The sequence below is a fragment of the Balaenoptera acutorostrata genome, chromosome 19 (genome assembly GCF_949987535.1).
Source record: "Balaenoptera acutorostrata chromosome 19, mBalAcu1.1, whole genome shotgun sequence".
Taxonomy (NCBI): domain Eukaryota; kingdom Metazoa; phylum Chordata; class Mammalia; order Artiodactyla; family Balaenopteridae; genus Balaenoptera; species Balaenoptera acutorostrata.
In genome coordinates, this window is record NC_080082.1 from 17,873,267 (window position 1) to 17,887,037 (window position 13,771).

At 41.5% G+C, this 13,771-nt stretch overlaps 2 protein-coding genes across 4 annotated transcripts in view; both read right to left on the reverse strand.

Moving 5' to 3' along the window:
* The window catches only part of LOC103003768 (cytochrome b5 type B), a 33,241-nt gene extending 30,158 nt beyond the window's left edge, over window positions 1–3,083 (reverse strand). For all 3 annotated transcript variants that reach the window (XR_009006089.1, XM_007198198.2, XM_007198197.2), the window contains exon 1: window positions 2,802–3,083. Coding sequence is in view for 2 of the 3 variants with exons in the window: in XM_007198198.2 (XP_007198260.2) it covers window positions 2,802–3,068 (267 nt within the window). In the remaining variant the exon portion in view is untranslated. The remainder of the gene's footprint in view (window positions 1–2,801) is intronic.
* Window positions 3,084–4,247: 1,164 nt separating this feature from the next.
* NIP7 (nucleolar pre-rRNA processing protein NIP7) overlaps window positions 4,248–13,771 on the reverse strand; it is a 69,304-nt gene continuing 59,780 nt past the window's right edge. Inside the window, exon 5 of the mRNA XM_057534214.1 lies at window positions 4,248–4,277. Coding sequence (XP_057390197.1) covers window positions 4,263–4,277 — 15 coding nt within the window. The 3' untranslated portion in view covers window positions 4,248–4,262. The remainder of the gene's footprint in view (window positions 4,278–13,771) is intronic.

Below are 13,771 nucleotides of genomic sequence, written 5' to 3' on the forward strand. Positions count from 1 at the left end.
GTCGTAAGATACTGTAACCATTTTTATGTGATTTTCTTTCTAAACAGAGGTTCACAAAAGCTGTACTTGACCTGTCCCCTCCTTGATCATACTGACCTCATCTAATACTCTCCAGCCACCATAACCTCCCTCACTGTTCGTCAAACAAACTAGATATACTTGTACCTCAAGGCCTTTGAACTTGCTCCCTCTGCCAGGAAAGCTCTTCCTGCAGATATCCACATGGCCAGCTCCCTTAACAGAAGGCCTTTATTCTAGTCATCTTCTTAATCAAGCTATTTCTGGCCATCATACCTAAAATTTCAACCCCTCATCTTCACGCCCTCACCCCATACATGTCCACAGCCCTCTTCTCTGCTTTATTTTTCTTCTTAGCACTTACCTCTTCTCTGCTTTATTTTTCTCCTTAGCACTTAACATAGCATATATTTTAGTTATTTACTCTGCTTATTTTCTGCTTCCCATAGATGGTAATCTCCACGAGGGCATAAATGTTTAACTATCCGCTGCTGCATCCTCAGCACCTAGAACATTATCTGGCACTTAGTAGACACTTGATAAATATTTGAATGAGTAAGTGAATGAATGACTAGACTTGGAGTGAAGAAGAACACAGGGACAGAGACGCTGGAACAGGTAAGTTAGAATGGCTAACTGCAGGTAAAGATTGGCAACTCAAGCTTGAGGGGCCACCCCTGGCACACCTGTGATGTCTCTGGCTCCACCAGCATGTGGTAAACCAGGCTGGCAACCACTATTCAAGATTAAACTAATGTCCACTACACGCACTGAGTGTTCCTTCCAAGTTCATTATCTATTCTGAATCAATCAAGAAGAAACTGGGGGGGAAATGAAACCACAAATGAAAAACATTACTGGCCCATTATGAACTATGCTTTACCATGCATGCTACAAGCCACACTTGAAACTTATTATGAGGCATACCTCAAAGGACATAGCTAAGTCTAGAATTCCAAAGTAATACTGTGTAGACAAGAGAAACCAAGGTATTTATCTAAAGCACACCCTGCCACTAATCAACTCTCTGACCAAAATCTCTCTGAACCTGTTTCTTATATCCCTGTTAAAATAAGGCTCACTACTATCCAACTCACTCTCAACTAGTTATTTTGAGGCTGAAATAACGGGAAAGCACTTTCAAAAGCATAAATGCCATACACCCCACAAATACAAGAAGTTACTAAATTCTAAGATGTTAACTTATTGGCCACTAGAAAGATTTACTTAAAACAATGTCCTTAAAAAAAAAAAAAGGGACTTCCCTGGTGGCGCAGTGGTTAAGAATCCGCCTGCCAATGCAGGGGACACAGGTTTGAGCCCTGGTCCGGGAAGATCCCACATGCTGTGGAGCAACTAAGCCCGTGCGCCACAACTACTGAACCTGTTCTCTAGAGCCCGCGAGCCACATCTACTGAAGTCCACGCGCCTAGAGCCTGTGCTCCGCAACAAGAGAAGCCACCACAATGAGAAGCCCATGCACGGCAAGGAAGAGTAGCCCCCGCTCTCCTCAACTAGAGAAAGCCCGCGAACAGCAACGAAGACCCAACGCAGCCAAAAATAAATAAAATTTTTAAAAAATTTATTTAAAACATAATAAAATAAAACAATGTCCTTTTCGGGAAACTTTACGTTTTAAAAGTTTTTATAGATTTATGAATCAGGATGTAGAGCTTTATCCCGTAGGCCCCAAATTAGTAGAAAACAAATTTTACTAGTACATTTGCTTCAGAAAGAGAACGAAGAGAAATAAAACTTTTTCTCAGTTATAGTAGGGTAATATTATGCAATAACTTACAAGAAATTAACCATAAGATTATTAATCTATTACTCAAAATAAAATAATACACACCATAAATAAATAAATAAGCATTTAAAATATCCTAAACCCTCAGGGATTGGGAGTGAGGGGAATGACTGCAAAAAAGCAAGAGGGAACTTTTTAGGGTGATGGAAATGCTCTTTCTTAATTGGAGTTGTGATTACATGGGTGAATACATTTGTCAAAACTCATCAAACTGTACATTTTAAATGGGCACAATTTATTGTACGTAAATTACACCTCAGTAGAGTTAAACAAATTGAAAGTCTGTTTCCTTGCAAACAAAACAAAACAAAAAAAAATCACTCAGTTGTACCAGGGTCTTGAGAACTTGTAAAACCTAAAAAAAAAAAAAAAAACAAAAAAAACCCTAATACAACAGGCTTGATTTACAAAAGAGGGTGACAGAACCTGAGTCAATGGCCAAAAACAAAACAAAAAAAATCAACTCATAACCTCTGGACTCAAGGTCAACTCAAAATAGAAAAAAGAAAGGCAGCATAATTGGGGGAAAGGAGGAGGCATCTCAGCTTCTGCTCAAGAAAATGAAAAGCAAAACTGATATTACTTCAGAAGGCATAGTGGAAAGAGCAGAGGTTTGGAGCTTTCAGACCTGGGTTCGAATGGCTCTAGGTTGTTAGGTGAGAGGCCCTGAGGCTCAGCTTCCCTTTCCGTAAAGTGGGCATAATGGTGACTCAGAGTTTAGCCAAGCACACAGTAAGTGCTCAATATGTAACGGAGGCATGGTATTACTGAACGCACGAGAGTTCAGTGACGGCTGGAAATGCATGCACACCTAAGGCCCCCCAATCTCCGTCTCGGAGTGTCGTGCTCCCTTCCGTACGCCTCTTCGCCCTCAGCCAGGCCTCACTTCCCTCCCACACACACCCTAGCAGCGTTTCCGGGCCCGACCACCCTCGCCGCTGCAGCTCCCAGGGGCCGCCCACCTCCCGGGCCCCACCTCGTTAAGGAAGCCGGTGACATCGTAGACTCGCCCGTGGATCACCAGCCAAATCTCCTTCGGGGAGTTGCGTTTCGCCACCTCCTCCAATCGGTAATACGTGACGGAGGTCTCGACCCCTCGCCCTTTCCCATCGCTGCCACTTGCTTCCACAGTCGCCATGGGCCTGAGGTACCTCTTCTCCACCGCTATCCCGGTTGCCGCTGCCAACTTCCTGCAGGTAGACCTCGCGCTTAGTTCTCCCCGGCTTCCGTAATCCGGGCCCATAAGGCCAGCGGCGGCTCTTGGCAACAACCAATTACGCTTCCTAATAGTTCCTGGTTCGTTTTCTTTTCACCAATGAAACGGGGGATTCAATTTCAAATCCCACCCACTCCTCGCCCGATCCTAGGGCCGTAGGCCTGGTTCGAGGTCCAACTTACCAATCAGGACCATCCATCCCCTCTAATCTCACCAATCAGATACCGTGATTTTGGAAAGGCGCCTAAGAGAGACACGTCGTCTTAAAGAGAAGTTTCTAAACTCGTAGTAAGGGCCTGCAGAATTCTGGAAGATGGGGCCGAATCACCATTTTCACGTTTCCTTTCCCTTTGCCGTGGATCCCTCCTGAATCACGCGGAACTCGTTTCCCCCCCCCCACTTCCGGCGCAGCCTCTGTTCCAGCCCCAGATTTACATTTTTGCAGCCTCCAGGCTGTGATATGGCAAATCCATTCTAAGGCTCAGTTTCCTCCTCACCAGTAAAATGGGCATGATACACTATACCTTGTAGAGAAATCTGGCCGATTAAGTGAGAGAGAGTGTATACACATACATGCAGAGCGCTTGGCACATAGTAATCAATACATAAATAACAGGCGGTGGACCGAGGCCTAGAGACGGTGATTGGGGGTACGATATGTAGTATCCCAAGTTTGTGCCACTACTAAGAATCTGATATTGTTGTATGTCAGTTGTATCTTAATAAGGCTCAGGGCGGAGTGGGGGGGGGGAATCTGATTTTTAAGCGAATTCTTCAGTGATCAGGACAATGTACACTGTTTTCGTTTCTATGTGTTCTAAAATAGTATTCGCCTCAACTGTCGCTGGCTAGAGGTTCCGGCATTTTCGAATTATGAGTTTGGTTTCTATGCAGTGTTGTTAGCTACTCGTTTTTAACTGCCATTGCAACTGACAAACTGGTCATGGTGAGATGTCATTTTCACCGTGTCACTCTCGCATACCCATAACCCATCCCCAACCATTTCCACCATTCCCTTTAGTCTTGTGCACCAGCCACTGACCCCTAAACCTACTGGTATAAGCCCACATCTGTGATCATGCCAGGTCCACCCACTTAAGATACCCCCCTTTCTTCCAATGCCTACTCACCTTTCAAGGTCCTGAAATTCCTTCTTTTTCACAAACTGCTACCATTCTGAGCTCCGGTGATTCTATCTCCATATAGTACCTAAGCACATTACTATTTCAGAAATTTCTGAAAGAAACAAAACATTTACATATATATAAATTTAAGTGCTAGCAATAGAGATTTGTAGCAAATGCAAAGGGACACAGCTCTGTACACATATATGTGAAATGAACAATTCACACTTAACCCCGGTGTGCGTGAGTCAACTGAGAAGGCTATGTTTAAAAAATGCAGATTCCTGGGAATTCCCTGTCGGTCCAGTGGTTAGGACCTGGCGCTTTCACTCCGGGGCCCAGGTTCAATCCCTGAGCGTGAAGATCCCGCAAGCCACGCGGCACGGCCAAAAAAAAAGAAGAAAATGCAGATTCCCTCCTGCCCAGACGTGGAGTGTCTTCCTCACCTTGAATGTTAGCTTGCTTTGTTACTTACTTTCGCCAACAGATTGTGGCATAAGTGATACTGTGCAAGTTACGTCTAGACTTCAAGAGGCCTTGAAGTTTCCATCTTAACCATCTTAGAACGCTTCATGATGCTGTGAAGAAGCCTGGGATTAAACAAATTGGCATTTGCCATCTACCTCTACAAGGATCAAATTATGAAAGTCAGCAGCTGCTGACCTTCAACACCCATTGAAAGGAGTTAGGCTGGAGATCAGGAATGAGGCACTCTGTGCTCTGGGAAAAACTGGCAGAACAGGTCTTCAGATAGATATTTTCAGGAGACAATTTTATGAGCCCAATTCTTGCATCTCCTCAAATCTAGAAAAGCACTAAAATCCTTCATGGTGACGTCTGCTCCTCATGACTAACAGTAATCTTCACGAGACTAGCAGAAAACTTCTGCAAAAAATATGTGCTTGATTGCGTGTACTCCCCCTTCACCAAAATCACATATATACTGACCTTCCCCACTACCTCTTTGAAGCAGTTTCTCAGAGCTATCTGAAATGCTGTCTCCCAGGCTATAGTCCTCATTTTGCCCCAAATAAAACAACTCACAACTCTCACCTTGCGCATTTTTTTTCAGTGGACAAAAATCAGCCATTTAAGCTGTCTCAGCTGAGCCCACCCCTTAATCAACTTGTCAGCTGAATGCCAACACGTGAGTGTGTTCAGGCTATATCAGCAGAATGGCCCCATCAACCCAAAGAATCATGAGAAATAATAAAGCATTGTTTTAAGACACCAAAAAATTTAAAAAGCAGATTCCTAGCCCCATTTCCAGAGATTCAGGTTCAGTGGGTCTGGATATAGAATCAGAATTTAACATTTTTAGCAAGTATTTTGAATGACTCTGACGCAAGTGGATATGGATAACGTTGGGAAACACTGAACTTTTTTTGGAAGCATTTTTTATACAATTTTTAAAGGTTACACTCCATTTACAGTTATTACAAAATATTGGCTATATACCCTGTGGTATACAATACATCCTTGTAGCCTACCTTACACCCAATAATTAGTACCTCCCACTCCCCCCCCATATTGCCCCTACCCTACCCACCCAAGGGTTACCACTAGTTTGTTCTCTATCACCTGTGAGTGTGTTTTGTTTTTTTTTAAAGCCTTTTTTTTGGCCACCAGGGATTGAACCTAGGCCCTAGGCAGTGAAAGTGCAGAGTCCTAACCACTGGACTGCCAGGAATTCCCTGTGAGTCTGTTTTGAAGCATATTTGACGTCTTTTCTCTCACACAGTGAATTAGTAAAATCACACAGCATTCCCTTTTCTACTTCCACCTCCAGGAAACTGAGTCCAACAGCTAAGAGGATAGCATGGAGGAAACTCTCAGCAAAGGGAGGGGTTGGACAAATATATCTGGAGTACCACGAAAGCAAAATCGGGCTTTCTGAGACTTGGAAGAGGAAAGTGGTTTAGGATTCCTCCAATAGCAGGAACCCCACAAGCTTCCTCAAAGGGACCTAGGCCAGTGACAGGATTTTGGAGGGGAAGGGCTACATGATACATGCAGAAAGATTGGACCCTCAGTGCCAGGGCTCCAGCTAGCAGACAGACTCGAGCTACAGTGTGGAGGCTGTCAGCTCTGCAGCAGATCTTTCAGGAAGTGACCAATGTGGACTGAAGACCAGAGGGCCCTTCCTGAATGTTTTGCACTATTACGTAAAACCCCTAAGGAGGAGGAGAGGAATGCTCATAAGTGACTGAGGCTGAATTTGCCACCATCATGGCAACTGGAATTAGAATCAGATGAAAGTGGTTTTTTACAATGAACATTTAGGGACTTCCCTGGTGGCGCAGTGCTTAAGAATCCGCTTGCCAATGCAGGGGACACGGGTTCAAGCCCTGGTCAGGGAAGATCCCACATGCCGCGGAGCAACTAAGCCCGTGTGCCACAACTACTGAGCCTGCGCTCTAGAGCCCGCGAGCCACAACTACTGAGGTCTACACACCTAGAGCCCGTGCTCCACAACAAGAGAAACCACTGCAATGAGAAGCCCGTGCACCACAACGAAGAGTAGCCCCCGCTCACTGCAACTAGTGAAAGCCTGCACGCAGCAACAAAGACCCAACGCAGCCAAAAAAATAAGTAAATAAGTAAATAAATTTATTTAAAAATAATAAAATAAAATAAATATTTAAATTTCTTTTTTAGGGACTTCCCCAGTGGTCCAGTGATTAAGACTCCGCGCTCCCAATGCAGAGGGCCTGGGTTTGATCCCTGGTCAGGGAACTAGATCCCGCATGCTGCAACTAAGAGCTCACATGCAGCAACTAAGGATCCCGCATGCCACAACTAAAAGATCCCACCTGCATGCCACAACTAAGACCCGGCACAGCCAAATAAATAAATAAATATTAAAACAAATAAATTTCTTTTTTAAAATTTCAAACAAATAAGTTGAAAGAATAATACAATGAATTCCCATTTTAACTTAGATTCACCGATTGTTATTTTTCCATATTTGATTTCTTCCATATATGTTTATTTTTATTGTGGTCATTAGTAATGTTAAACCAATCCATTTCAGAGTAAGGTACAGACATCATGACCCTTTACCTCCAAATAATTCAGTATCTTCTATGAACAAGAACATACTCTTACATAGCCTTTGTATGATTTTCAAGTTCAGGGAATTTAACATTCATATAAAACTATTATCTAACATGCTGTCCATATTATTTTCCAATTATTTTAATAATGTCCTTTGTGGAATTTTGGTGTGTCTGTGTGAGCCAAGATCCAACTCAGGATAATGTATTGCATTTATTTATGTCTCCTTAGTTTCCTTTAATCAGGTGCATTTCTTCAGCCTCTATTTTTCTTTCACGACATTGACATTTTTGAAAAGTATGGCTTCAAATTGAATTTGATTCATGAAAATACTGTGGTCTAAATGTATTATAAATTCATATTCATAATTTATAACACATGATAGCCAGAAAGTCTAGCTTGGAATCCCTGTCCCGGCTACTCACAAACTTGGTCACCTTAGCCAGCTTTCTCGGTCTCTTTTTTTCCAAGTGGATACCCACTTGTTCCAACACCATTTGATGAAAACAGTTCCCCATTGAATTGTTTTCATGTTTCTGTTGAAAATTGATTGACCATGAAAGTGTGGGTCTTTTTCTGAACTTTCTATTCTGTTCCAGTGATTTATTTGTCTATGCTTAATGCCAATTCCACACTGTCTTGGTTACAATTGCTTTATACTAAGCCTTGAAGTCAGTAATGTAAGTCCTTCAGCTTTGCTCATAGGTTTCAAAATTGTTTCTGCTACCCTAGATCCTTTATATTTTCAAATAAATTTTAAAATCTGCTTGTGGAACCAAGTGATGAAGGTTAACATCACCAGCGATAAATCATGTTGATAGCATGTACTCCCTGGTATGTGCTACAAGGGCACTTCCCCACTGTGGCATTCTTCCCCCAAACCCATAATCCCAGTCTAAACATGAGAAAAACATTAGGCAAACCCAAATTGAGGAACATTCTACAAAATACCTGACCTGTATCAATCGAAACTGTCAAGCTCATTCAAAAATCAAAAACAATTGGGCTTCCCTGGTGGCGCAGTGGTTGAGAATCTGCCTGCCAATGCAGGGGACACAGGTTTGAGCCCTGGTCTGGGAAGATCCCACATGCCACGGAGCAACCAGGCCCATGAGGCACAACTACTGAGCCTGCGCGTCTGGAGCTTGTGCTCCGCAACAAGAGAGGCCGCGATAGTGAGAGGCCCGCGCACCGCGATGAAGAGTGGCCCCCACTTGCCGCAACTAGAGAAAGCCCTCGCACAGAAACGAAGACCCAACACAGCCATAAATTAAATAAATAAATAAATAAACCCAAAGTTTTTAAAAAAACAAAAACAAGGAAACAAGAAATTGTCACAGACCCAATTTGACTAAGAGACACAACAACTCAATGCAAAGTGGCAACCTGGATTGGATCCTAGAACAACAACAACAAAAAAGACATCAGGGGAAAAAACAGTGAACTTCAGATTAAAGTAACAGTAATGTACCAGTGTTGATTTCTTAGTTTTGACAAATGCACTATAGTATATTTACGATGTTAACTTTATGGGAAGTGGGGTGAGGGGTATATAAGAACTCTGTACTATTTTGCAACTTGTCTGTAAATCTAAAAGTATCCCCAAAATAATAAGGTTACTTTTTAAGATCAGCCTGTTAATTTCTGTACAAGAGCTTATAGATGAATTTATAAAGAATGAACACCTTAACAACCTTGAGGCTCACAATCCACAAACATGGTATACCACTCCATTTATTTGAATCTTTTTTCAATTTCTGGTTTGCAGGATAGAGGTATTCTACATCTTTTGTTAATATTATTTCTAAATATATTATGGTTTTTATGCTATTATAAATGGAATCATTTCATTTTCCAATTGTTTGCTGCTATAATAGAGAAATATAATTGATTTTGTACATTGACTTAGTATCCTATGACCTTGCTAAATTCACTTACAGTGCACTTACAGTGGTTGTTTTGTAGGTTTCTTAGAAATACCTAGGTAGCAATCATGTCATCTGCTAATAGAAACTGTTTTACTTGTTCCTTTCCAATCTGTATGCCTTTTTTTTTTTTTTTTTGCCTTATATCGCTGGCAAGGACTATTTTACACTAGCATTTCTAGTAGAACACTGAATAAAAATGGTGAAATGAGCAACTCTAGCTTGCTCCCAATCTTAGGAGGAAAGCGTTTAGTCTTTCACAATTAAGTATGATGTCTAGATTTTTCAGTAGATACTCTTCATCTGAGAGAGGGAAGAATTCCCCTATCTACCTTGTTTCCTGAGGTGTTTTTTTTTTTCTCTTTAAATCATAAAAGGAGATTGAAGCCTGTCGAACATTTTTTCTGCATCTATTAGGATGATAATCGTTTGATTTTTCTCCTTTATTCTGTGAATATGGTGAATTACTTTGAATAGTTTTCCAAAACTTAACCATCTTTGCATTTCTGGGATAAACCTCACTTGGTTACAATGTTAGTCTTTTTTATATATTGTCAGGTTCAATTTGCTACAATTTTTTTAAGGATCTTTGGGCTTATATTCATGAGGAATGCTGTTCAGCAGTTTTCTCTTCTTGACTGTCTTTGATAGTTTTTTTTCAAGCTCTTTGATAAATATTTACTGAGTAACTACAGCTAAGTACTGTGTCAATATATTAAACAAAACTCAGCACAGTGCCTGCCACAGTGTCCTCAGTAAATGCTGGCTAGTTTGGAGCTATAATTTCTAGGTGCTATAAATGAGACCCAGCTCTCAAGGAAATTTACTCTCTAAGAGGAAGATGGCATTTACCATATAAAACATTTTAACATTAACATTTTACTACCATATAAAACATTTCAACATTAACATTTTACTTTCACTGTTTTTTACATATGTATTAGAAAATCCTCTCCCCATTGCTGTCCAGCTGTGTGCTCTGAAATTTATCTCAGATAACAGGCTGGTGTGTGAGATGCTGCTCCAGGGGAGTCGTTATTTACCTTGCAAGCTCATTTTACTGCTTTTGTATAAATGGTGGAAATGGAACAGGAAACTGTCAAGAAAGACACTGTACATGCTCCTTGAGAACAGAGCAAGGAACGAGGATTCTGTCCCATTTTTTTGCAGACGTCAAACACACTTCCTGGGTTCTCACACTCTTTTTGAGGGGGAAGTTCCCCTTTCCTGTTCCAAGAATGGAATACAATAAGGTAGCCCTCAAATCTGTTCTCGCCCTTCTCAAGGTATTATGTCCCCTGGCAACCTATTTTCATCCCCTGCCAGTGGGAAGACAAACTCTTAAAGCCATCACAGTCCAACACTCTCCTTCCCTTTCCAGAGCCAGGCCTGGCCATCCAGTATCAGGGAAGCTTCAGGAAACTGCAAAGTTAAGAGCCCATATTGTCCAAGATGTGGCCTCAGGGAGAGTTACTTGATTCCAAGCATCCTAGTATTGTTCCAACCCCCAGGCCAGCCTGACCTCTCTGGCCTGTTGGGCAGTCTCTTCTGGAGCTTCCCCCAGAACCATCCTATTGAGTTTTATGACTGTGGGGCTCAATCCCCGCAGCCCAGCCCAGTTTCTAGAATCAAAAGAAACTGTAGCTGTGCAAACAGCCATCCATAAGGATGCTTTCTACCCTGGATTTTGGTTCCTGGCTTCAGTACACCCACTTTTCTTCCTTTTAATGTTTATTTGTTTTTAACACGTAGTAAATATTCATATGTTTCAAAAACAAAATTTATGTATATCTATATATATATGCACATAAATATATATATGTATGTGTGTCCTTACAATGAAATATAATTCAGCAGTAAAAATAGCATGCTAAAACATGGATGTACCTTGAAAGCATCATGCTAAATGAAAGAAGCCAATCACAACAGACCACATACTGTATGATTTCATTTATGTGAAATTTCGAGAAAAGGCACATCTGTAGAGACAGAAAGTAGATTTAGTGGTTGTACATGGCCGAGGGGGTTGGGAGAAATGGGGAGTGACCACTAATGGGTATGAAGTTTCTTTTTGGGGGGCGGTGACAATGTTCCAAAATTAGACTGCAATGATGGTTGCACAACCCTGTAACTATGCTAAAAGATACTGAATTGTATACTTTCAATAGGTGGTTTGCATGGTATGTGAGTTATATTTCAATAAAGCTGTTGAGGAAACAACAGACAAAGCTTAGAGTGTTAGAAGTCTAATTCAGTGGTTAGGGGAAGGGCATAAGGAGGGGACTGAAAAAAGTAAAAAGGCTACAATACTTCCCAGACGTGGAGCCAACGAAAAACATGGATGTGAAAAGACGTTAACACTTAGAAGTTCTTTATCCTGTGAGAGGTTCTTTTTGATAAAGATGATCTAGTTCAGAGACTGGATGATGCCATTGTTTTTACTACAGTCTGCTGAGCCAAAGGCCACTTTGAAAAATTGTAATGTTTTATCCATAAACACAAAGTTTTCTTTAGGCTGGTTTTGCCCTCAGGATGCTTCAGTTGTCTTTGGTCAGTGACCTTTATCTAGTCTGTAGAGGATGAGTAGCAAGGCACAGAAAGCTCCTCCATGACTATATTAATCTCTTCGTTGCTGCGCGCGGGCTTTCTCTAGCTGCGGTGAGCGGGGGCTACTCTTCGTTGCGGTGCGCGGGCTTCTCATTGAGGTGGTTTCTCTTGTTGCGGAGCATGGGCTCTAGGCGCGCGGGCTTCAGTAGTTGTAGTACACGGGCTCAGTAGTTGTGGTTCGGGGGCTCTAGAGTGCAGGCTCAGTAGTTGTGGCGCATGGGCTTAGTTGCTTGGCGGCATGTGGGATCTTCCCTGACCAGGGCTCGAACTCGTGTCCCCTGCATCGGCAGGTGGATTCTTAACCACTGCACCACCAGGGAAGTCCCTAAATCAGATTTTTAAAGATATAATTTATATGCACTAATGTACTTTTTATAAACCATCATCCACATTCATTTAAGTAGACACTTTCTCAGGGGAGTGTCTGAGAGGAGTGAACAACGGTTATAGATTAAGTGATAAATTAATAAATTAAGATAAGGGGTAGTAGAGGGAACAAGTTTTAAATTTAATTTTTTAAGTCCTTAATACTTCACAAGGCTCAAAACTAAAAAAAAAAAAAAAATTAAACATCTCAGTAAAAAGTCTCTTGACCACCTTTTCTATATACTTTCCGTTCCCTTCCACTCACCCACCCCAGATAATCACTTAATAATTTTTTGTGTATCCTTCCTGAGTTTCTCTATGCAAATGCAAGTAAATATAAATATTTATACTTAGTTTTACTCACATATATAAAAGGTGCTAAACATCACAGTTCTGCATCTTGCTATTTTTACTTAATGACATCTTAGAAGTGTTTAGATAATAATACATAAAGTGCCTCCTCATTTATTTATTTAAATTAATAGCTACTCTATTTATTTATTTATTTATTTATTTTTAGCTGTGTTGGGTCTTCGTTTCGTGCGAGGGCTTTCTCTAGTTGTGGCAAGCGGGGGCCACTCTTCATCGCGGTGCGCGGGCCTCTCACTATCACGGCCCCTCCCGTTGCGGGGCACAGGCTCCAGACGCACAGGCTCAGCAGTTGAGGCTCACGGGCCCAGTTGCTCCGCGGCATGTGGGATCTTCCCAGACCAGGGCTCGAACCCGTGTCCCCTGCATTGGCAGGCAGATTCTCAACCACTGCGCCACCAGGGAAGCCCACCTCATTTATTTTTACAGTTGCATAGTTTCCCATAGTTCAGTATTCATAGTTTGGTATGAATGTATCATAATTTAACTAGCCTCCTACTGATGGAGATTTGGGTTTCCAGTGTTTTGGAATTACAAATAATGCTGTAATTAATAACTTTGATCTTATATCACTGTAGACATGTACAAGAAGAAATGGGACTTCTAGGCCAAAAGCACATGCATCCGTACTGTTAGCAACTGCACCAATTTATATTCTCACTGCTCTCCATAGCAATTGTACCAATTTATATTCTCACTGGCAATGCATATGAGTGCCAGTTTCCTCACAGCCCCACAGAGTGTGTTATCAAAGTTTCTGGAGTATAACAATCAGACATTTTTTAAACTGTATCACACTGTAGGTCTGACTTGCATTTCTCTTATGAGTGAGGTCAAACAACTTTTTCTATACTTTAGAGTCAGAAAGGAATTTATCAACCTTCCATCTAGATCAATCTGAAAAATAATCTTAATGGCCAAGAATCTCTTTTGAGTTGCAATTGTTTGATTTCTACATGCCGAGCACAAGCTTACTTTAGGGGTATTCTCTCCGCCCAACTTCACATTTAGATTTTATCATTCTAATCTCTGGTTAAGTGTCAACCCCTGGGTGAAGCCTCGGTGAGCCACCACATCCTAAGTGGATACTTGGTCCAACGCATCATCCTGTTTTCTTTCTAGAGAGTTCATGGCTACATGATATTTTTCTTCTCTTTTTTACTCTCAAAATCAACTTTATTGGCATTCTGGAAACTAAGCAAAAGATTATAACAACCAGGTGAATGCTTAATCAAGGAAAAAACAGTTGAATCTCAGTCAGAGAGCTTTGTGGTGTTTTAAC